Below are 24,514 nucleotides of genomic sequence, written 5' to 3'. Positions count from 1 at the left end.
CTGTAAGGATACTTGTCATTGATTACACGGGAGCCACTCAGATAATCCAGGATAACCTCCGTATCTCAGAATTCTTGATTTCATCACAACTGCAAAGTCTCTTTCACCATGTAACGTAAGATTCTGGGGATGAGAATGTGAACATTTGTGGAAGCAATTATGCAGCCTGCTATCTTTGCTTAAATGCTTAAGCAGAGCAAATGCTTAAACCTTGTTGCCTTTGATATCATAGAGATGATGATTTTTCATCAGCATCCTGATTTAACAAAATAATTGTAGTGTTTTTGCTCTGAGTTCCTGGACTCTAATGCCATCCTCTAAAGAGCTCAAATGCTGAGCCTGACCCTGAAGGAATTTAGAAAGAAATCACAGGTATTTTCTGAGCAGGTGATGTGAAACTAAAGTCTAAGGAAGGTCTTTCTCATTTTGTGGTATTCCAAGGCCCAGTTCAATACCTTCTATGGTGTTTGATGCCAGATATTACTCTTGTGTTTAACTTATAATGCCCTTTGAACTTCTCAGTGAAGGTTATCTTAAAGACACTCTCGCAAACATGAGTTTATTAATGTAAATTCTCTGGGGTCAGTGGGAATAGAACTGGAAATAGAGACCAGGCGTCTTGTCCTATCAGGGCAGGCATGAGCTCTCTGGAGTACTTGTCAACACTCATTTTTTTTTTTTTTTCATCTGCTGAAAGTAGACAGAAATATCCCTAGAAAAACAGTCCCCATGTACAACTCTTAGAATTGTCTTTTGGGTACTTGACATCTAGGTAGCTGTGGTTTTAAGTTCTTCCTAAGAAAGAATTTGTTTTAAGCATCTTTAGAGTCCGTAAGAACATATGCTCTGGAGTTAGATAACCATCTGGAATCAACCTGAGTTTCCTCCTTTACTAGCTATATGGCCCAGGGCAAATGCTTACTAAACCTTGTGAATTTCTGCTATCTTGCAAATAAAATGTCAACAGTGACACCTGCTTCATTCTGTTGTGAGGATGCAGTGCCATAACGCCTGCCATTTAGTTTGTGCACCACAAACTGTAGCATAGCAGTTCCTTAGGCTTCCGCATTTCCTTGCCGTACCCTTTAACACGTTAAAACTACTTCAACAACCTTGTTAGAGCATCTTCGCTATCAATACCACTTTTGTTCAGTGATTCCAAAAGGTCATAGACTATGATGGAACCAAGGAGGGAACTAAAGAAATAAAAGCAAACTTTGGTGATTTATATGGTTATTGGTGGTAAATTCTCAGTTTTCAGATACATTTACATGTGATGATTTTATTCTATGCCAATGCTATATCACAGAGTTATAAAGAGATGAGCAAGAAACCCTCCCTGACATTTGGAGACATGATTTGATTTTTTTTTTCAAGGGCAGGGCCTTTCACTTATCCATTTATTCTGCACATTTATTAGGTATGCCCGGCCCTGTTAATAGGAACTAAAGCTAATCCAGAAGTAAATAAAACAGAAATCTCTGCCCTTATGGAGTTACATTCTAGTGAAGGAAGATAAACAATAAATAGGATGAATAAAGAGGGTGTGTGATATGTTAAGTGATGACACGTGTATAGGAGAAAAATAAATCAAAGGGGAATGGGATTTGGCAGAAAGGGTGGTAGCTATTGACAATTGGATGGTCAGAGAAGGCCTCCCTGAGAAGGGGCATCTGAGCCAAGGCCTGAACGCAGCGAGGAAGTGAGTCATAGAGATTTCTGGAAGAGCGTTTCAGACAGAAGGATAGCAGGTGCAAAGGCCCTGAGGTTGGGATTGTGCTTGATGACCTTGTGGAAAGCAGTCAAGGCCACCTTCCCTTTGCACGTTACAAAGTCTGTAACATAGAAGGCACGTTACAAAGTCTGTAACATAGAAGGCAAATAATTACTGTTGCTCTAACATTCTCCAGGAAACACATTATCCCTTTAATGAAGGGAAAGCAGTATATCTGACCCGTACCTCTCTCCTACCCCCTCGCCCCCCACTGTCTCTGTAACTCTCTGAATTTGACAAGTGGAAGTTTTGAACTTGTCAGCTTGGGGTTGGAAAGAGGTTGGTCAGCCAGAACAGTGGTCGTGGTGACTTGGTTCTTCCTTCACCTGAGACGGTGTGAGGAAGTGGGAGCTGGAGGATAAACCACAGCCCCAGGAAACTGGGTTCTTGCGTTTCCCAATCTCCAAGTCATCCTACAGCTGGGAGGGCTCCAGAAATCAGAAGAGGGGAATTTACAACTTTTAAAATCATTGTTATTGAGATGTAACTTACATCCCCCCCATTACAGCCATTTTTGTGTGAGGTAGGCTGGGTGTGGACAAATGCATGTACTCCATGGTGTGCTGATAAATACTAAACAACTGACTCTTCGGGGAAAATAAGAAGTCCTAATTTGTAACTTTTGTAGTTTTTTCCTGATGTGTAAGTGCTTCCATCATTGTTGTTTTCAAGTGATCAACATGATAGCACAGAATAGGGTGCTGGGAAAAGATGTGATTGGATCCCACGAGCCTATGATGAGCTGGCCCCAGCATACCTAGGCACTGACCTCCAGTGCAGTTACCATCACAGTCAAGATGCAGCATGTTACCAACACTCCGAGTGTCTCCAGGCTTCTCCCAGTCAGTCCCCACCCCATTCCCAGGTTATCACTGATCTGTTTCCTATCCCTATTGGTTAACTGTCCTAGAATTTTATATCAGTTGAATCAGACAGTATTAACAACAGTATCACTTTGGTGGTGTTGTTAATCCTCACTCGATGATACCTTTTCCATTTCTTTTCAGAGAGTGGAAGGGAGGGGGGTTGGAGAGAGAGAGAGAGAGAGAGAGAGAGAGAGAGAGAGAGAAACATTGATGTGAGACAGACACATCCATTGATTGCCTCTCACCCATCCTGTGGGGTGCATGATATCAAACTGGGGCTGGTATCGAACGTACAATCCAGGTACATGCCCTTGACTGAGAATCAAACCATGGCCCCTAGGAAAAAATCAACAATAACAAAAAACAAACCATGGCCCTTCAGTGAACGGGCTGGTGCTTTAACCATTGGGCAACACCAGCGATGGCAGACAGCATGAACTTTTTTGGTGTATCAGAATGATGATTTGAAATTTATTCATCATAAATTTCAGTAGTTTGTTCCTTTTCTTCAGTAGTTTGTTCCTTTTTATTGCTGGGCATTCAATTACATGGATATACCATTACTTATGCATTTACCTGCTGATGGACATTTGCATTGTGTCTAGTTTGGGGCTGCTATTAAGGAAGCTGCTATACATATTTGCATCTGAGTTTTTGTTTGGAAATAGGTTTTCACTTCCTTGAGGTGAATTCTTTGAAATGAAGTGTCTGAGTCCTGAGGAGGATGGCGTGCTTCATAAGAAATCATCAAATGATTTCCCAAAGGGGTCGGGCCATTTTAAACTCCCACTGGCAAAGGACGAGAGCCCCAATGCGCCACAATCTCATTAGAACCTGGTACTGTGAGTCTTTTAAATATAGGCATTCTAGTATATCTAATGCAATTCTGATTTTAGTTTGCATTTGAGTGTCTTTTCATGTGCTTATTGGCCATCTGTATATCTTTTTTTTTTTTTTTTGTAAGATGTTCACTTAGATTTTTGTCCGTTTAAAAAAATGGTTGTAGGTTGGGGGTAAATAACTTTTTAAAAAGGAGCCAGAATTTGGAAACGACTTTAAATTGGAGAGGGTAAGAGGGAACACAGGGCAGACAAGCAGCCCGAGAAAACTGACAGGTTCGTCGAGGTGGCCAGAGTGCCATGACCTTGGCACTTTATAACCAGGGTGATTAAGTGTCCCAGTTTGCCTGGGACTGCCCCAGTTAAAGCAATGAAAAGCCCTGTATCTCTGAGAACACCTCATTCCTGAGCAAACTGGCATGGTTGGTCGACTTATAGAAACATATATTGGTTTGTGCCTGGAGTCGTTAGACTGGTGGTGGTTTTAACTGCAGGCACAGGAGAGACTGTTGGTGGCGAATGAATTCTGAAAAGCCACACAGCTCCTCATTGGGGCAAAGCCAGTGCAAATGTGGATTTTTGGCTCCTCGCCCTCTGCTCAGAATTAGAAGCTTGCTTTTAAGATAAGCATTTAGGGACATGGGAAAGGTTCTTTTCTGCTGCCAGGAAAACAAAACAAACAACAACAACAAAAAAAAACCTCCAATGATTGTTTTTGGAATTACATGCACCATAGACTCATTTATTTGGCTGAAGTTTTAATTTTCTGATCAACTGTAGTTGTCTCTGGAAGAACATTCCAGTCATTTACACCTTAGTATAAAATAGCTTATTAAAAAAGACTTACCTAAGAACATGATTTGGTTTGAGAAAGGGTAATGAAAAGTTTGGGTACAAGGCTGAGGGACTACTAAAAGAAGAAATAGCACAAAAAATTGATAGGACTGGAGTGAAAGATGAAATTCATCAACTTAGTATTGTGAATAGAGCTATGTTACTAGGCAGATAAGAGTGTCTGTGTGTCGTTGTACAGAAGAGGAACTTAAGAGGGCCAAGAGAGAAGGAATTATTCTCCTTCCTTTATGTGGTGTTAAGGAAAAGGTTGAGCTTTGATTTATCTGCTATTGATTTTATACTTCATACTAGAGGCCTGGTGCATGAAAATTCATACACTGAAGGCGGGGGTGAGGGAGTGGGGTTCCTCAGCTTGGCCTGCCCCCTCTCACAGTCCAGGAACCCTCAGGGGCGGGAGGAGACTCGGCTATCAGGGGAAGGCAATGCCCCCATTACACCTCTGCTGCTGCCACTACCGCAGCACAAGCCTCAGCCAATCCTGGTTACCTGAGCCTGGGTGGCTGGGCAGCTGCCATCTGAGGCTTTCCTGTGCCTTGGGCTGGCCCTAGGCAGCTGGGAGGCTGAGAGCAGGTCCATCCTCACTGTGCGCCTGTGCCTGCCCCTGGCTCGTCTGAAAGGACTCTGGGACTCTGGTGGCAGGTGCAAGGAGTGGCCGAACCTGCCTGAGAGTGGCCTCAGCAACACCACATGCCTGCCACTCCCCTCCCCCACCCCCCGGCAGGGCTGAAAGGACTAGGGGACTCCAGGGGGCTGAGGGGACTGGGTGCTGCCATCTTGTGACTATGGATGCCACCAGCTTTGTCATGGCATGACAGTCAATTTGCATATTCCTTCTTTATTAGATAGGATATTCCTATGCTTCCTGATTTATTTATAAAATTTCCCTAAGTTAGTTATATATATTGCTTCCATCCCCGTTGCTATTGCATAACATATAAACACATTCATCTTTTTGTTTTACATGGAGGAGCTAGATGGAATGCCTTCTTATAGATAATATTACTGCTTCGTTTCCATATACTGCCTTTCTTTTGAGTAACTTCCAACCGGTTATGACATTTTTTTTTCTTAATGTTTATTAAATACCCTTAGCATGCTCAGTGCTGTTGAAAGAATATAAAAGATACAATTCTTGCTAATAAGGCACATGCATATTAATAGATGAATAGATAAGAGAAATAAACATGCTTTCATATATATATTCCCCCCCCTCCCCCTTGGAAGGTGACAGGTTATTTTGTTTGGAACTAATTAATGCACACTATTCCTTAGCTATTGTCTTAGAAAATAATTGTGCCAATCACAGTGTAACTACTGTGATCTGTGAGATGATACAATAGAGGGACCTGATCTGGTCTGGGGAGTTTTGAAGACTTCCTACTTGAGGTGAGACACAAAGGATGCGGAGGAGGAAACGAGGTGGAGAGGGTGGAGGTAGGAGAGGGTTCTGTAGGTAGAGGAAGCAACTAGTATGACAAGTCCAGAAACTGAGAAGGGCGAGAATGGCAGAGTCCAGAGGTTTGGGAGCAGGTATGATTCGAGGGGAGGTTAGAAAGGGAGGCTGGGTCAGATCCTGCAGGCCCTTGCGGACAGGGTATTTAACAATATAACCTCCTCTCATTTACTCTGTTCCAGGCAACAGCTTGACAAGGCAGTTCACCTGTTACTACATTCAGTCCTTATAACTACACAAACCCATAAACATTATTATCCCCTCTTTGACTCTGACACCTAGTCTCTGTCCATTCCACCTCCTGTGTCTTGATTGACATTGGAGGAAACCATGGCCCAAAGAGATTAGTGATGTATCCACGCTCCCAGGGCAAGTTAAGTCAGGACAAGGGTTCCATCTTCTACCATCCTACACAAGACATTAAGATTCCAGCTCGTACCAATGAGGCCACAAAGGATCTGAATATAACTTTGGGGTGTATTTCATCCATAGTTCATGCTTAATAATTATGTTGAATTCATTCATTTTTCCATAATCAGAGAGGTTCCATGGTACTTGACACTGGCAATTTTCACACTGGTAATACGTTTTGGGTAAGGCTCTTCCTCATCGAGTCTAAGTTCCTTTCCACAAGAACTACTGTATTTTCCCAAGGGGCACTCTTGACAAAAGCTACGTGAGGTGAAAACTCTAAGCTTCTTGGGATTTTAAGATTTTCTTATGAAGTATTACGTGCCCTCCTTGAGTGCTACCCTTAGTCCTCTGGAATCTTAATGTTGGCCTCTAAATCCCTCCTTGAAACCCTGGAGATGAGGGCTGGCATTGCTGCCCGCTTCCTTATAGTTGCTGCTGATTCAGAGCCTACGATCACCGAGATCAGAGGCTTCAGCTGGGATTTCCTTGTCTTTGGTCCATGTTTGTTTTCAGAGCCCAGGATCATTTCTGTGTACATCTGGGCAGTGTCCACTTGAAAAAAAAATGGGAGGCTTCAGACCTTCAAAATTAATGAGGACTCGGAGCTTCAACTAGTGCATAATGTCCCGTGAGGAGATGGCTCTTAGGTGGCACAGAGATTAGATTGATCATCCTTATAGTAAAGGGATGGGTGGACTAAAGATGTGATGGAAAGATGGGAATAAGAAATAAAGATGGGAATAAGGAAAATTAAGCGGAACCAATGACTTTCTTTTTCTTTTTTTCAACTACGAAAGCCCCACTTTTGAATGGTCCCAATTAGAAAACATCCTGGACATTCTTTTAGGGCAAAGCCATGATGTTCTGGAGAAAGAGCCCAATGTACTTAATGTATTTGCCCAAAGCAAGAAAAGTGTCAGTGTCAAAGAAGGGATTTTGAGAGCTGCCATGATCTTAGAAATTAATGAGCCCAAAGTCTCGTTCTGGAAATGAAAACTTGAGACTCACTAAGTACAATATATGTGATTTAGCTAAGAAGCTACCTCTGGCGAGTGTCAGCTGGACCTAGAACCCAGGTCTCCTGCCTGCATTTGTTGTACTTGTTCAGTTTCCATGATGTGATCCACACTTTACAATCTGCCAAGAGAGTATGATTGTTTGAGGTCTTGTTGATTTGTTTTTCTAAAGTGGACTGGGACTTACTTTGAAAACTATCCTAAACAGAACTAACTGTTTTTAACTAAAGAAGGGGGTGCACAGATAAGAAGACTCGTTTGTTAAAGAAATCGTTGAGATCAAGTGGATTGAACTATTTTTACACAGGAAACTTGGTTGATTGGTAGGGTATATGATCTTTGTTTTGTTTAAGAAATTGCCATTCAACCTTTAGTTTTGCAGTAAATGAAAAACTGCTGTCTACTGAAGTCAGGAAACAAACGAGGTAGTGTTTTCTTTGTGAATGATCAACTGCTTAGGACTTGTTTCAAATTAATGATATAAATAATCTAACAAGGTCCTTCATTGTACAATTCTCGGAGCAAACAGAATGCCGTGTGTTTTTATAACCAGATAGCTATTGGACTTTTCCTCTATCCCACATTTGGATATAGATTGATGTAGAATTACTTGAAATGCTGCATATAAATTAAACATTAAGAGGGAGATAGGGAGAGGCTAAGCGGCCCCATTATAATCTTTAGTTCCGCAGTCACTGCCTCAAGGACACCTCACTTCATATCACATGTCCTTCTGAAAGGTGATCACCAAGGTTCAAGTAACATTGAAGCAGAGCACGCAACTGCATAATTGATGGACCTTTTTTTGTCTGTGTTCTTATTTGAATGAAAAACAGGAAAACAGTGGACTTCCTACACTGACTCTCTTTCTTTTGTTCTTTCCCCACTGTCTTTGCAGATCGGGGCCCTGAAGGACTATTACCACTTCTACCATAGCAGGACGATTAAAAGGTCAGTTCTCTCGAGCAGAGGAACCCACAGTTTCATTTCAATGGAACCAAAGGTAAGAAGAACCAGTTGGGTGGGGACCAACAAGCAAAGCTTCTGCATTTTTCATTGGTAATATCATACTAGGAGCTGATGACCAGCACGGAGGCTCAAATGTCAAGAGCTGTCATGCTCTCCTTTGGTCCAGTGTCTTTGTTTCCTCCTCAGACAAAAATAGACAATGGTTTGTTTTTTCCTGCGGTGCCATTATTATTCCAGTTGTAGAACAGCCCAAGAGCATCAGAAGCATGGGTTCTCAAGGAGAAATGAGAAGAAATGTGTGTGTGGGGGAGAGAGATAGACATTGATTGAGAAGAATGAAGTATGAAGAATACCACACACTATCTTACCTATTTACATAACAGATCTGAAGCTCTGTCTGAACTCTATGGACGGGTCTCTCCTCAAATCCTTAGATGAGCCCTTACGTCACCACAAATCTTTGCAGTCACAGTTGGCATTGGTAGAGCCATGCCATTGGCAGCCCAAGGACTAGACCATGTCTGGGATAAGAGGGATGCGGAGCACAGCAAAGAAGGCGCTGCCTCCTGCTCTTGGGGGCTCAGCAGCTGTCTTCCTTACATGCTTTCTTATATATCTTTATTCCGAGTCCTTTTGGGTTTTACAGACAGCATGTTCCTAGGAGAACGTACAAGGAGTGAAGGTATGTCTAGGTCCTCCCATTCCATTTCAGAGAAGTGGAACAGCTTTGACCTGGGCAATAGGAAGCTGAAGGGAATTAGGGAGAAATAAACTAGTAACTGGCATCAAAAACTCTGAGGTGAGTTGAATCACTGTCCATAAATTAGAGGAATGAGTGGATTCTGACAGAGAACTCTTTGGTCCCCAGATGTGGTCAGTAAAGAGGAAGAGAGAGTAACTGTACCAACCCGCCCCCGTTCCTCTGTGGGCTCACTTTATTATTACTGAACAGGAAAGGATTGCCTCCCACCATCCCCCGTCAGAATTGGGGTTTGTCATATGAGCTTATTTTCAAATAAATTGGGGAACAAGCCCCTACCAGTGAGCATAGCAATCCCACCTAGAGATTCCTTGAAAAATGTATTCCTTTATTAAAGCAAAGAGGCCCCTATTTGAATTAATATGTAAATTAAGTTTGCAGTTTGAAGTCCTGCCCTCTGTTATATACCATGGTTTGCCGTGTTTAAAATTTTTTTTCTGGAATATTATCACACAGTATTCATGATTGTGAAATCATCTTGGTGGTGCTAAGAAAAAGCCCATTTGCCATAGGTCCCAATTTTCTGTGGGTTATAGGAACTTGCCCCAGTACTTATACTTTGGTGATCTGTGGATTGTAATTGTTCCCCCCTTCACCTCTACTCATAATTAAATGCTTTTTTGTAAAGCAGACTGTTCTGATCCTCCTGAATTAGCTGAGTTTTCGAAGCAGCGTCATGCTTTTTTCTCTGTTAAGTAACTTTTCTGAAACTTTCTAGAACTTTATTAATTAAAATGATTCCAATTTCAGACCTCATGTGCATAGTCAATATGAATTTGAAACACCAAGCACTGCTTGGTCTGGGAAGTAAGAACAGAATGTAATCAGATATTGTGTTCATGATGAAGGATTTACCGAATATGGAGCTATTCAATCCTTAAATGTTATCTTGGGGGATCTTGTTCTATGTTTCTTCTTATCTCAATGCATTGAATAGCTTCTGCAGGATCCAGCAGAGACCTTGGATGCTGGGACACATAGTGCCTGGGATGTATGCCCTCCCTCAGCCAGTCCAGAGGAGCAGGTCATTCCAGGCCAGCCTAGAGGACATGCTCAGTTCCCCTGCCTCCTCAGAAAAGGGGAACGCCCCAGGGAAGAACCTCATCTTACTCTTCATTCTGATGCTCCTGCCCTTCCTTCACCCCCAGCCATTTATACAAGAGGGCCCAGGGCTACCAGCTTTGCAGATAACAGTACCATAGGTTAGGGTTTGCCCACAATTTCTTTCAGTTATTTCTTTAAGTCCATTCATTCATTGTCCATATCTTATATATGTCAAACCCTGCACTAGATTCTAGACATTTGGAGATAGTGGTACCCTCAGGGAGCTCACTGCAGGGTCTCCCACAGTCGCTTCCAGGGAGACTCAGGGCAGTACAGTGCTTCTCAGTGTTGGGGATGAGGGAGCAGAGGAGATGGGGTTCATTCCATTCCTTCTCCAGCTCCTTCTGCAAAAAGCTCGGGCCCATTTAGTTATTTTTCGTTTTTAATTCTGAAAAACATTTTAATTGCAAAAATGTTATGAAGAGTTCTTATATCCAAGATTCTCCAAATGTAAACATTTACATTTCCCATACTTACTTTTCCCATATTTTCTCTCTTCCATCTATGCACACACATATGCACATATATATGTATAGATATATTTGTATATGGTTTTTTTCCTGAAAATTTGGAAGCATATTATAGACATGGTGGCCCTTAAACTGGAAATATTTCACTGTAAATGTACTAAATCCAAGGACATTCTATAAATAACCAGAAGTACCAAAGTTGACATTCTGGCAAAAAATCTGGATATTCACATCAATTCAGTATTATTTTCTAATCAACAGATTTCATTCAAATTTTGCCAATTGTTTCTTTCCTGCGCCAGGATCACATTGAGTTTTCAGTTTACTTAAATTCCCTTTGTATTCTCTGCCCTACTTCTTTCGGTTTCCATTTTTTTCCTGACATGAGCTAGGACTTCCTTGAAGATTACAGGCCCGTTGTTTTGCAGACTGTCTACTCTGCCGACGGGGTTTAACAAGAAAGAACACCAGAGAAGCACTGTGTTCTTGTGCATCCGATCAGGAGGAGCCCGATGCTGATTTGTTTTGTCATTCATGGTCTTCATTTTGGTCCCTGGGTTATGTGGTGTCTTTCGATTCTCTCTACTCTAAAAGAACTGTTTTCCCCTTCCTAATTAGTGTAAGTGCTTTGTAGGCAGATATTTTGAGACCATGTAAATTTCCACAGGCTGACTTTGTATTTTTCACTCCCAGCCGCCCCATTGGGAATGTAAAGCGGGTGTCAGTGTGACCGGCTTTCTTCGCAGGTCTCCTTTTCTTTCATCTTGGGTGTGTGTGTGATGGGTGAATTGTGTGAGTTGTGTGCTAGAGTGGAGGCACATTCATGTGATAGGACCATGTGAACAAATGTGTGGAGTTATATTCGATGGCCATTTTCTCAAGAGGTAGGAAGCACACACCAAACGGATCCTGTCTGTAACTTGCTGTAATTAATTGCATGGCTCCCTCCTCCCCTGCCTACTTTTGTTGTTACTGAGAGGATTCTAAAGAAAGAAATCCAAAAGTAACAAGTGTAAGAACAGTCCTCCTGGTGCTAAAAAAATGCTGTGGTCAGTTGGGGCACATGAGCCAGGAGAATAGCCTGGTTCCCATGTGTGAACATGATGTTATGATCAGCTTTTAAAATGACAGAGATTCACAGATTCCTAAGATCACTCGTACATAATAACAGTTTTGCAGAAAGTGCTGGTACAGCGTGACAGCCATTGGACGAGTGAATCTTACTATTTCCTTATCTGTGTCTTATGTTTTCAACTGACCAGCTTTTCTCCAAGGGACTAAGCTAAATTCCAGAAACAGTAGTCTTGATTTAATATGCTCAGAAGTTTCTCATTGATTGGTTTAGAATCTTTGCCGGCTCCGTGGCATTTTGGTCAAGGAGGGTATTTCTATAGAAGTGTTCTGAAATGGAAGTTTTTTTATTGCCCTTTAGGTGCCCATGCAGATCTGGGTGGAGGAGATAATTTTCTTTCATTTTCCTTCTTACCTAGAATAGAAAAACCAGAATACTAAATATCTTATTATTATATGGTCTTTTACAAATAAAAAACACCCATGTCCTGGCCATGAGTAGTTACCTAAGCACAGATTCTTTTGTCATGCTTATGTAATGTATTTCATTAGATTTATGTTGAAGGTTCTGGCTTTTCAACCTCTTATTTTTTCCACAACATTTTCTGTCTTCAAATCTATTTACAGGTCAGTTTTTATCCAAGTCTAGGATAGACTCATCCCCTGCTTTGGGGTCAGAGATGGACACCTCTCCTATCTTGTTGTCTTTTAAATTTAATATTAGGTTTTAGATTTTTAGAGAGGTGGGGAAAGAGAAAGAGAGAAGGGGTGGGGTGGGGGAGAGAGAAACACTTAAGTGAGAGTGAGACATTGATCAGCTACCTCCTGCACACCCCCTACCCATGGAGCCTACATCCTGGGAATGTGCCCTGACTGGGAATTGAACCAACAACCTTTCAACGAATGGGATGATGCCCAACTGAGCCACACTGGCCAGCGCTCTTGTGGGTTTTTTTAAAAGTTCATCTTCAGTCAACCCGCCTTAGCACATGGCTGTGAATGGTGTTGTATCTCAGCTATGGAAAAACGATTCATGTCTTATTATTTATTGTAGAATCATGGGTTCTTTATTAACCATCTATTTCCTTTCTGGTGTTGGCTTACTCTCCATCATATGCCTAAGAGGAATTATTTTTTTCTGTTAAGTGTGGCTGTGACTAAGTTTTCAGTACTAAACAAGGCAAACATTTCTACAATTGAAGAGATTTAGCTCATTGAGTTATAATGTTTGCCTGTAACTTCTACCCACTGAACCTACTTTGCTATCCCGGCTTATATATAACAGCTCATTGAAGCCCTTGCTATTCTCCCATTGTCCCTCAGCACAGGTGGCTGGGAATTATGTGCCAGGCTTTAGCTCACAGAGATATTGCTTATTTGTTCCGTTTATACATAAGCCTTTTCCTCTGAAGAGAGTTTTAAAGCGGAGTGTTTGGAAAATGACAAATACTAGTAAAGGGGTGTAGGAAAAGGACGGGAGGAGAGAGAGAAATGAAGTGATCGGAAATGGTTAGCATGACCAGATGAAATCAGACCTGTGAGAGAAGAAGGGAAGTTCAAGTTCCTTACTACTCCAGGTTGGTACCTTTGTGCCCAGGAGGATTTTCAGATGACTGGAGTGAAGAATGTGTGATGGACTAAGAGGATGAGAGTTGAGTGAGGTACTCTAGGTATTGGTCATATCCCTGAAAAGTTGTGCAAATCCACTTATCAGTCAAGTCCCATGCACATGAATTCACTTTATAATTTCAAAATGACTTTATTCTCTACTCCTGATTCATTTGTAATCGACCCATGGAGACAACTAGCAGATTACTAGTAGTTCTCTCTCTCTCTCTCTCTCTCTCTCTCTCTCTCTCTCTCTCTGAGATAAGCCTTTTATAAGTTGTTTGTAAATACCTGATCTACTAGTGGACCTTGGAAGGTAAAGTAACCTTATCTAGTTGGGAATATATGCTCAGAAGGGTCTGAGTTCAATCTTACCTGGCTCCCAGGCATCAGTCACAGCCATGCCTCCTTAATAATAAGATTCCATTTGGCCTGATGCAGCTGCAAATCTTGTTTCACCCTGAGTTTGAGGGCTTCCTGTTGGGGCCACTGCTTCCTCTGTTTCCTCTCACCCCACCTGCCTTCATCCAGCTGGTGCTTCTGAGGACTGCTTTCTTTTTTAAAAAAACGTTTTTATTGATTTTACAGAGAGAGGAAGGGAGAGGGAGAGAGAAATAGAAACATCAATGAGAGAGAATGAAAGATTGGCCCCTCCTGCACCCCCCACCCGCTACCAGGGATTGAGCCCACAACCCAGGCACGTGCCCTGACCTGGAATCGAACCTGCCATTTCTTGTTGTATGGGATGACACTCAAGCAACTGAGCCAACACTGGCTGGGCAGGGCTGCTTTCATTAGCAGGTTAATTTTCTGCTCTTCGGCTTTAATGTGATTATACCTTAATGACTTGACTTTGTCTTGTGAAGTGCGGTTTTGTAATGTAGCATTCTAGGGGGTGTGCTCATCCAGCCTGTGGGATGGCCCTGAGTGTATAGAGGAGGAATGGAGAGGCGGTGTTCTCCCAGGCTGGTCCCTGAGGCTTTGTGTTCTACATTGGCCTCTCAGCATCTCACCAGCAACTGAAAGTAGTTACCAAATATCTTGAACTTTTCCGGAAGCAGTGCGGGCTTGGATCCGGTGATAAGCAGAAAGAACATGGACAGAGTGGCCAAGGAACATGTTGGAGTGTCTCTCTTGTTCTAGGCTACTTTCTTTTTTTTTCTTTTTAAAATATATTTTGTTGATTTTTTTTTTTTTTTTTTTACAAAGAGGAAGGGAGAAGGATAGAGAGTTAGAAACATCAATGAGAGAGAAACATCAATCAGCTGCTTCCTGCACGCCCCCTACTGGGGATGTGCCCGAAACCAAGGTACATGTCCCTGACTGGAATCGAACCTGGGGCCCTTGAGTCTGCAGGCCGACGCTCTATCCATTGAGCCAAACCAGTTAGGGCATAGGCTACTTTCTTTACCACCTTTTTACCAGCTATGAAATGTGACTATTATAAATTTGATAGCATAGCTGCATCTTTGAAAACCCTATTAGAATGCATATACTCCTGGGTGAAGCGTTTTAATCCCAAGTTGGCAACCTTTGATACATTTATGGTGGCAAGAGTGTGGGAGAGATGGAGGAGGTATGTACCTACAGATTCTGCCCTGTTCTTCAACATCCCCTTCTTTTATGTCTTGTTTCCAATCTCCCAGGTGGCTGGATGGTCAGAAGCCAGAGAGTCAGTTTGTACACTACTGGGTTATCTGATGGGAAGGTTCGGGCCACGACCCAAATCCCTTTTAGTCAGGAGTGAATTTAAAAAAAAATAAATAAATTCTCAGCTACTTGGGAAAGGCCGCCAATTCTTTATTAGAGAGCACTTGGCAGTACTTCATTTTTGAAAGGTTATAAACTCACATGCCTACCGTGGGAGTACAGATAATAAGAATGAGATGGGACAGATATAAAATAACTGGGCACATGGGAAAGTGTCGAGCACACTGTGTGTGTGAGGGGACAGATGCCGCTCAGCTCTACCCGTTGTCATCCTGTTGGCAGACTGGCTCAGTGTTGCCGATGCAGAAGAACCGGCACGTCTGGGTTTTTACAAAATATTTCCCCATTTTAAATGCTGGCAAATTACTAGAAAGTTTTAAAATGTTTGTATGGACCAAAGAAAACACATCTGAAGAACATCTTGGTTTGTGACCCCTGAGTTGGCTGTGCCGGGAGAAGGGGAGGAGGACATGAAAGACGGTATCAGGACTTTTGTAACTTTGCTTGGGGGTCTCCCTCACCTTACGCTTCTTTTAGTTCTGTCCTCATGCTCCACTGAGTGGCTCAGGTGTGATCTTTCTCGATAGCAGGTCTTTGGAGCCAACAGGTCCTACTGAGCTTTTTTAGGAAACTAGAATAAGTAAGCAAACCTAGGAAATAGATGAAAACAATGGGGAAAAAAATCCAGCAATAATAAAACTCAAAGTCATGTGAATGGTCTGGTTTTGGAGAGAAATTATACTGATTCATGCATTTGTTTTAATGAATGCAGGAGTAAATAAGAAATCCAATTAAAATACCACTATTCAGAAGGCCTGATTTGTAAATGAGTGTTTGTCAGCTTTGTGTCCATGCTCAGTTCTGCTAAATGTCCATCAATTCTTACAGCAGACAAGGAGGCAACATGTTGCGGCAGAGAGAACCATTGGGTTTTGGTTCCTGCTGTGATCTCTGCGGGGTGAGCACTTACCTGCTCGGTCCACCAAGTCTTCCTCCATTTGAAGCTCATCCGTGTTTATGCATGTGCTTACAGAAATAGGTGGTATAGCATAGTATAATGAATTATATATGTAAGTAAAGATCAAAAGTATAGATTAAATCCTTATAAAAATAGTAAGCAGCTATTAAAATGATGTTATAAATCTATACCTACCAAATAGAAAGGTCTCTAAAATAATATGTAAAGTTAAATAAAATATATACATATATATATGTATGTGTATGTATAAAAAAGAACATGTAAGATTTGATCCAATTTATGTTTAAAAAAAAAAGATCTGTATGTGTGTGTGGTTGTATTCAGGATAGGTTTGGAAGGATGCACAAACACATTTAAAAACTCTTACCTTTTCAAACTGTATAATTTTTTTGTTAACAAACTATCTATAGTGAAACTGCTTTTGTCAATATCAAGTATGCTTTGACATTTCAAATCCAGTGGGCACATCTCTATTCTCACCTGACCCTACATCTTACTTGGCATGGCAGTCAGTCATTTGGTCTTCCATGAAAAATAACTCTCTGTTTCTTGAGACCATATTCTCCCAGTTCCCCCCCCAGCCCTCCCCCCCCTCCCCCCCGCCTTTCCTGCACCTTCTGTCTTTATTGATGGCACCTCCTCCAGCTCACCTGTAAATTTGGGGGAGCCAAGGGCTCACCTTTATGCTGGGTGTCCTTGCTTTTACTGTCTATCTCCTCTCACGGACTGGATATCTCCAACCCGGCGTCTAGTAAGCATCAATAACATGGTATGGCAAGACGTTTAATTCCTGCTCATCACCATGGCCCTCAAACCTTTTCCTTCCCAGTAAAGAGGACTATGATTTATCCCGTTGCCCAAGCCAAGACGAGAGCAATCCATCCTGGATTTTCATCCTTTTCTTAGTTTTTCTGCACGGACCACTCAAGGGACCCTGCTGGGTTCACCACAAAATGTATTTTGAAGCTGTGAATCGGTAGGCTTTCCTGTCCCGCTCTGCCACCAGCCTGGTTAACCCACCATCAGCTTTGACCTGCCTGCACTTCCGCTCTTGTTCTTGCACAGCTGTTCTCCACACAGAACAAGCTGATGCTGCTTCTCTCTTTCTTTACTTTTGTTTTGGTTAATACTCACCTGAGGTTATTTTTCCATTGATTTTTAGAGATAGTGGAAGAAAGGGGGGGGACAGAGAGAGAGAGAAACATTGAGTGAGAGAGATGTAATGATTTGTTGCCTTCTACACTGGAGGGTAATATAGCCTGCAACCAAGGTCTGTGACCTTGACCAGAATTGAAGCTGTGACCCTTCAGTCCTTGGGCTGACGTGCTAACCACTGAGCAAAACCAGCCAGAGCCTATAAATTTCTCTTAATTCCCTTAGAACTTACATCATTTTGTGGTGACATACATGGTCCTGTCTCATTTTAATGCACACAGAGGGGCAGTTGGTGGGAGAGACACTGTGTGGTAAAAAGAAAGAGGCATTTACTGGACTGGGTATTTAGATTCTGGTCTCAACTTTTTACTACTCACTAAGAGTTCCTATTAGCATGTCACTCCTCATTGGGCTTATTTCACTTGTAAAATCATGGAGCAGATGAACTATTTTCTAATGTTCATTCCAGTCCATTAATTGCCATCTTGAACCAATGTCACTTGTGATTTTACTCTTGGTACATGTTTCCCATCAGATGTGCCCTTTTCAATATTCTCTGTTCTAGTGTCTTTCCAAACTGTCTCTTTCTCTACCTGAAATTTAGAATATTTCTCAGCGCATTCACTTCTCCCTCTAGACACTGTGTTGCCTGAAAGAGCTGATTTTGCAATGAGACTTGAGAGTAACCTGGTCAGTCTTGAAACAGATATAGACTTTACCTATTCAGCAATGTACATGATAAATGAGGAACAAGTAACATTGCTTCTTCATTTTCAGAGTACATGTCCCTCGCTGATACAGGAGTCTGATAAAGAGAACTGTAATTTTTTATTACTGGTGTTCATGAATTCTACAAGGCAGTTTTGGATAGCAAAGAAGTTGTACGTCGTCCCAGTTCTTCTAAGGAATGACATACTTTATGTGGATTTTTTGAGAAATAGAAAACCTTCTAAAATGTCAGGAACAATGGAACAAGTTGTAAACAGCCTGACCATGGAAATGAGAAGGTAGAAATATAGTAGGAGGGTGGTGGTGGTGGTGTTGAGCTAGTGATGGGAAATAGAAGAGGCCAAAAGTAAAATCAGATGGGATCAAGGATGGACACGATTGATGAAAATTTTTGATGGATATAAAAATTCACTGGCAAAGCTAAGCAAACATTGCCATACATGAGTGTGTCAAGTCTGGGCTGCCATCTCTCGCACACTCCCCCAAAAAATGTGCAAAAGAGCAGCCAGTGAGCAGGTGAGTAACCAGACTGTGTCCTTGGACCACATTTGCTAGGCCCCAGCTCAAGGGTAGCCTTTGCTTTACATGGAATGCTATCTAATAAAGAGAGAATATGCAAATTGACTGTCACTACAACACACAAGATGGCCTGCAGGGGAGGAAAGTTGGGGATAACCAGGTTTGCAGGGGAGGGCAGTTGGGGGGAGGGGGGTTACCAGGCCTGCAGAGGAGGGTGGTTGGGGGCAACCAGGCTGGCAAGGGAGAGCAGTTAGGGGTGACCAGGCCTGCAGGAGATGGCAGTTAGGGGCAATCAGGCCTGCAGGGGAGCAGTTAGGCATCAATCAGGCTGGCAGGGGAGTGGTTAGGGGGTGATCAGGCAGGCAGGCAGGCGAGTAGTTGGGAGCCAGCAGTCCTGGATTGTGAGAGGGATCCCAGAATGGAGATCATGCAGGCTGGGCTGAGGGACAACCCCCCTCCAAGCACAAATTTTGTGCACTGGGCCTCTAGTGTTATAATAATGCTTTAGAGACTCATTCCTTGGACCAGCCTGAAGCCCCTTTTCAACCCCTCTATCCACAAAGAGAAAAGGATAAAAATGGAGACTTCTTGGAGGATGGGGGAAAAAATGAATTCATTTCCTTAATGCAGGGAAACCTGAAGTTTCCCAGGAACGAGGTAGCATAAGAGAGAGATTTGTTTGCTTTCCCCATGGATAATTTTGAGAGCTTGCTGCATACAAATAACTAAGTAGACACTAGAGATAAAACGGGAAAAGCAGACCTAGTCATTGCCCTCATGGAGCTTGTCATCTAGTTAAATCTAAAGTCCAGGCCTGAACCCCAAACCCCCCCCCCCCCCCCCCGCCAATTTTTCAGCATCAGCTTCCATGTATGTTATGTGATGCTCAATTGGTTCTGACCCCTGGCAACCCTGTGAGCCAGCGATGGTTGCATACTGATCCTGAGGCATTGGTACAGGTGGTGAGGCACAGCTCAGGGTAAACACTGACCGGAATCCCAGTGTCCCATGGCAATATTAAGTCTGGAGATGTCCCATGTTCCCTATACCAAGAACTATTCCTTGAAAACATCATCAATATAAATGAACCTGCATTGGAATAAACACCATTTAATTTATCATATGTATTTTGGGGCATTTAGATTGGTTTCCTAGCATATGATAGTACCCATAGTCCAGCTATTAAAGTGGCCCCACCTATGATAATTGATTCTTTGTTGTCTGGTTCAGCCCCATGTAAAACATTTCATAAAGTGCTGCTGCTGCTGCTGCTGCTGCTACTGTCCCTCCTCTCCTCCTTTTATTCAAGGACAATATACTAACATATTCGTTTGAGCAGTGTAGCATAATGATTTTGATATTTGCATACCTGGCAAAATGATCACCACAATAGGTCTAGTTAACTAACCCACTACCATACATAGTGATAATTTCCTTCTTATGATGAGAACTTTTAAGATCAACTCTTTTAGCAACTTTTGAATGTGCAATATAGTATTATTAACTATAGTCACCATACATGCAATGTCCTTGATTTTAAGAGATGAAGCCAATTTTCTCTGTGTTCTTGATCGTTAAACCTCTATAGTTGTGTGTGTGTGTGTGTGTGTGTGTGTGTGTGTGTGTGTGTGTGTGTTTTGGACATGGGCCCACTACAGCTAACACAGGAGCTGCCACAACAAGGACATTTCAAATGAAAACGTCTAGTTAGTCCTTGCTGGTATGCTCAGTTGGTTGGGGGCCACAAGGTTGCTGGCTTAATCCCCAGTAGAGGGTGTGCAGTTGGCAGCCCCTCGATGTTTCACTCACACATCAATGTTTTTCTCCCTCCTTCTCCCTAAATAGCAACAAAAATATTTTTTTAAAATAACAAAATAAATGAAATCATTTATGTAGTAGCTTTCTGTCAGTTGTCAGCTTTCAGATTGTGTGCTTATAGGCAAGGCAACACAAGGTGAAGATCTGTGGATTTTGGAAATGTTATAAGCGGGGTGGTTGTAGCAGTGCTCCGTCACAGGAGAAAGTTCCAACTTCGTAGGCATAAGTTCTAACCAGTAGTTAATATTAACTGATTGGAGCAGGGTCGGAAGTCCAGCCTGGCACCGACTCTGAGGTGGCTGAATTACCCCAGAGGGCAAAGGCTCCCTCTGTAGACCTCAGTGAAGATAGTGAGATGAATCACCAGTGCATACAGCCGGCTTTTTCCAGTTTCATGACTACAGCCCAGATGTTGGGGAGCGTGGAGATCACTTCACTGGAAATAGGACTTAGAGATGATTGGAATTATATAGAATGTAGGCTTTTGAGCTTGGATTCCTTCACTTAGCGTAGTGCATTCCAGCACCTGCCCTGTGAGTTACACAGTGGCGGGGAACCGTGACGCCATTCTGTGAGGGTCGGCTTCTCTTACCTTCAGTGGATAAGTGGAGCCCATGTGCAGCCTTGTGTGTCTAATTCACGTTTGTAGTTGAGCAAACCCTAGGAGTGACAGGCATAGCTCTGCATCTGCGGAATGATTTACAAGTGCTGAGTCTGAATAATATGTGCTATGACTAGAAAAGGATAGTCATAGGAGAAATGACGCCTCACGTCTTTTAAAGAATATGTTTTTTATTAAGTATTTAAAAATCTTCATTGTATTATGTATACACCTTACTTATAATAAACTAGAGGCCTGGTGCATGAAGTTCATGCACGGGTTGTGGGTATGTGTCCCTCAGCCCAGCCTGCACCCTCTCCAATCTGGGATCCCTCTCACAATCCAGGACTGCTGGTTCCTAACTATTCGCCTGCCTCCCTGCCTGATTGCCCCTAATCGCTTTTGCCTGTCAGTCTGATCACCCTCTAACCCAGGGGTCTTCAAACTACGGCCCGCGGGCCACATGCAGCCCGCAGAGGAGTCTGATCCGGCCCGCCAGGTTTTTTGGGCAGTGAGTGCAGCTGAGGTGTTACAGTAGGAATTAGTAGTTTATATAGTCCGGCCCTCCAGCTCTCTGAGGGACCGTGATCTGGCCCCCACTTTAAAAAGTTTGAGGACCCCTGCACCACTCCCTTGCCAGCCTGATCGATGCCTAACTGCTCCCCTACCGGCCTAATTGCCTCTAACTTCCCTCCCCTGTCGGCTTTGATGCCCATAACTGTCCTCCCCTTCAGGCCTGGTCACCCCTAACTGCCCTCCCCTGCTGGCCTAATTGCCCCTAGCTGCTCTCCCCTGCAGGCCTTGTTTTTCCCAACAGCCCTCCCCTGCGGTCTGGGTCCCCCCTCCCAACTGTCCTACCCTAAAGGCCTGGTCGCCCACAACTGCCCTCCCCTGCTGACCATCTTATGGCGGCCTACTGTGTCCACATGGGTGCAGCCATCTGGTGTGTTGGAGTGATGGTCAATTTGCATATTGCCTCTTTATTATATAGGATTTTCCGAGCATTTCATTAAAATTGTTTTCAAACATACAGCAAAATTTAGGATTTTTAAATGAACACCACAATGCTTACCATCTAGGTCCCACCATTAACATGTACGCACGTCCTGTATTACATTTCTATGAACCTATTCATGTTTATTCAGCTATCAGTCCATTTTTGATGCATTTCCAGTACATTACAAACATCAGTCTATTCCCACCCCACCAGATACTTCAGCATGCACGTCATTACTGTATTTGTTTTCTTTTTTTAAAATATTTTTTATTGATTTTTTGCAGAGAGGAAAGGGGAGGGATAGAGAGTTAGAAACATCAATGAAAAAGAAACATTGATTAGCTGCCTCCTGCACACCCCCTACGGGGGATGTGCCGGCAACCAAGGTACATGCCCTTGTCCGGAATCGAACTTGTGACCCTTCAGTCTGCAGGTTGACATTCTATCCATTCAGCCAAACAGGCTAGGGCTGATTTTTTTTTTTTTATGTAAAATTTACATACAATAAAACTCACATGTGTAAAATATATAATCCTTGAGTTTTGACAAATGCACACATGTGTAACCTGGACCTCTTTCAAGATATAGATTGCTCCCATCACCTCATAAGCCCCTTCACATCAGACCTCTCCCTTCAGAGGTGAATCATGTTTCATTTTTTTCTACCATAAATTAGTTTTGAAGGGCTTAGTTTTTTAATTATAACTTACAGAGTAAAATTTGTCCATTATGGTGTTCAGTTCTATTAGTCTTGATATAGTTGTGTAACCATCACTACAATCAAGATATAGTATAATTCCATCACCGCCAAAAATTCTGTGCTTCTTCAGAGTCAACCCCTCCCCCACCCCAAGCCTCTGGTAACCATTGATCCTTTTTCTGTCCTTGTAGTTTTGCTTTTTCTAGAACGGCCTATGAATGGAATTCTATAGTGTGTAGTAGGCCTTTGAGCCTGAATTCCTTCACTTACCATAGTACATTTGAGATTTCATCCATGAGGTGGTGTCAGTAACTGGTTCCTTTTTATTGCTGAGTGGTAATCTTTTGTATGGATACACCACAGTTCGTCCATTGACCAGTGAAAGCACATTTGGTTTATATCTGGTTTGGGTGATTTTGAGTAAAGCTGCTATAAACTGAATGGAATATGTTTGTAAGTCTGCTCTAAGGTGGATTTGCACCATTCAGCATTTGGTGTTTTTATTTGTAAATTCTCAACCTACTACCAGACAGGAGACAAATGCACAGTCGGGTTGCTAGAAGTATGAACGGAACAATTTGGAAGAAAAGCGGTTAGCTATTTCACTGCAACGAAGTTTGCAGCTTATAAATCCAGGTTGTCAGTGTGCGTGACGGTACATTTTGCATTTTTTGACTTTGAGAACCTGAGGAAAATATCATTAAGTGAATTTCATAGTTTAAACTGTCTGTCTCCTGGGCAATTTAGCTCTCAAGTGGAGCATTTTCCTTTCCTGGGCAGGACAGATGTTTTAGTTTCCCAGTATCATCTCAGAAGCAAATATACATAATCCTTATGTTCTGCGTCTCACAGGTAAAGGCTTGATGGCGAGGAAGCAACAAAAGTGAGATTGGGGGAAAAGGGAGAGGGGAGAAGGGGGCGCTCTAAGAACCAGTAACGGGCCACCAGTAAACGTCTCACGGGTTGCCGTGAGGCAGTGGTGACCCAGGTCAAGTTGCTTAACAGTCAGTCAGGTTGATGCAGCGGTTAGTCAGCTGAGAACCTGATGAGAGGATGGATTCCACCATAGGATTGTGCTTTTGTTCTGACAAGACATCAGAACCAAATGTAAGAAGCCGCTGCCAGGTGCCTACTAGGTTGGAACCTGCTTGTTAAGTCTTGCTTCTTGCATTGTCCGTGAGAGCAGAAACAGCTCGGTCATTTGATGGACATGCATGCAAAAAAAAAAAAAAAAAAAAAAAAAAAAATACTTGCTTGATTCATTTACTCAATTACTCAAAAGGATATATTAACCGTCTCCCAAGTCCCCTCCCTTTGAAACTATAGGCAGAATAACCAGATCTGAGGAAAAGAAATTTAAAAAAGTGGTTTTTGTCACTATTATCTGAATTCAGAGCAGAAGTGGAATTGTAGGAGCCCCAGTGAAGTCCTTTGGGATAACCTCCCCTCTCTTGTTTTTAAAGAGCTAAGAATAGAGAAAGAAAAGCTATTTTGTGTTCAGCATTGTACTGAAGATGCTAAACTGATGAACTTCAAATGGGAATAAAAGGCCATCTGAGTGGGTTAATCATTGGTCGTTGTGTGGCTGAACAGTACATGGGAACATAGAAAACCAAGTGGTTTTGCAACACTCCTGCTGCTTTGTTCCTAGAAGGCCTGCTTTCCTGCTTATGCAAAATTTGGACATGATTTCTGAGATAGTCATCAGGGAAGCGTTTTTTCTTTTTAGGTACACTGTTGTTCAGATGAGGTTCATCAGTCTCTTTCACACTCAGATAACATCAACAATCCCTCTCTGTGTTTGTAAACCTGGATGCTGCTTCCGAATGGACCAGCACACAGGCTGGTTAATGTACCTCTGGCGAGGGCGGGTAAGTGCATCCTTGAACAGCTCCCTCCCCGCTCCTGTGTTGGAAGGAGCTGATGAAGCACCCAGGAAAACACTGCCTTATTAGAAGGATGGCTCTGCTACAAAGTTATTGAGTTACACTGCCTTGGCTTCTTTCAAGATCAAATTTACTCATAATTGCAGCTGTTAGAACCGCAATTTGTTACACTTAAAATACTTGCTCTCCAGAACGCGCTATTAATGCAGGGGAAGTGGGAG

General features: G+C 42.6%; 1 protein-coding gene across 1 annotated transcript in view; it reads left to right on the top strand.

The window, feature by feature from the left end:
• The window catches only part of LOC311630430 (proprotein convertase subtilisin/kexin type 5), a 274,874-nt gene that overhangs the window by 27,820 nt on the left and 222,540 nt on the right, over window positions 1-24,514 (top strand). Inside the window, exon 2 of the mRNA XM_084899423.1 lies at window positions 8,116-8,220. Coding sequence (XP_084755549.1) covers window positions 8,116-8,220 — 105 coding nt within the window. The remainder of the gene's footprint in view (window positions 1-8,115; window positions 8,221-24,514) is intronic.

This window comes from Pipistrellus hanaki, assembly GCF_964339955.1.
Source record: "Pipistrellus hanaki genome assembly, chromosome: 11".
Classification (NCBI taxonomy): domain Eukaryota; kingdom Metazoa; phylum Chordata; class Mammalia; order Chiroptera; family Vespertilionidae; genus Pipistrellus; species Pipistrellus hanaki.
This window is presented reverse-complemented; position numbering and strand designations above follow the sequence as displayed.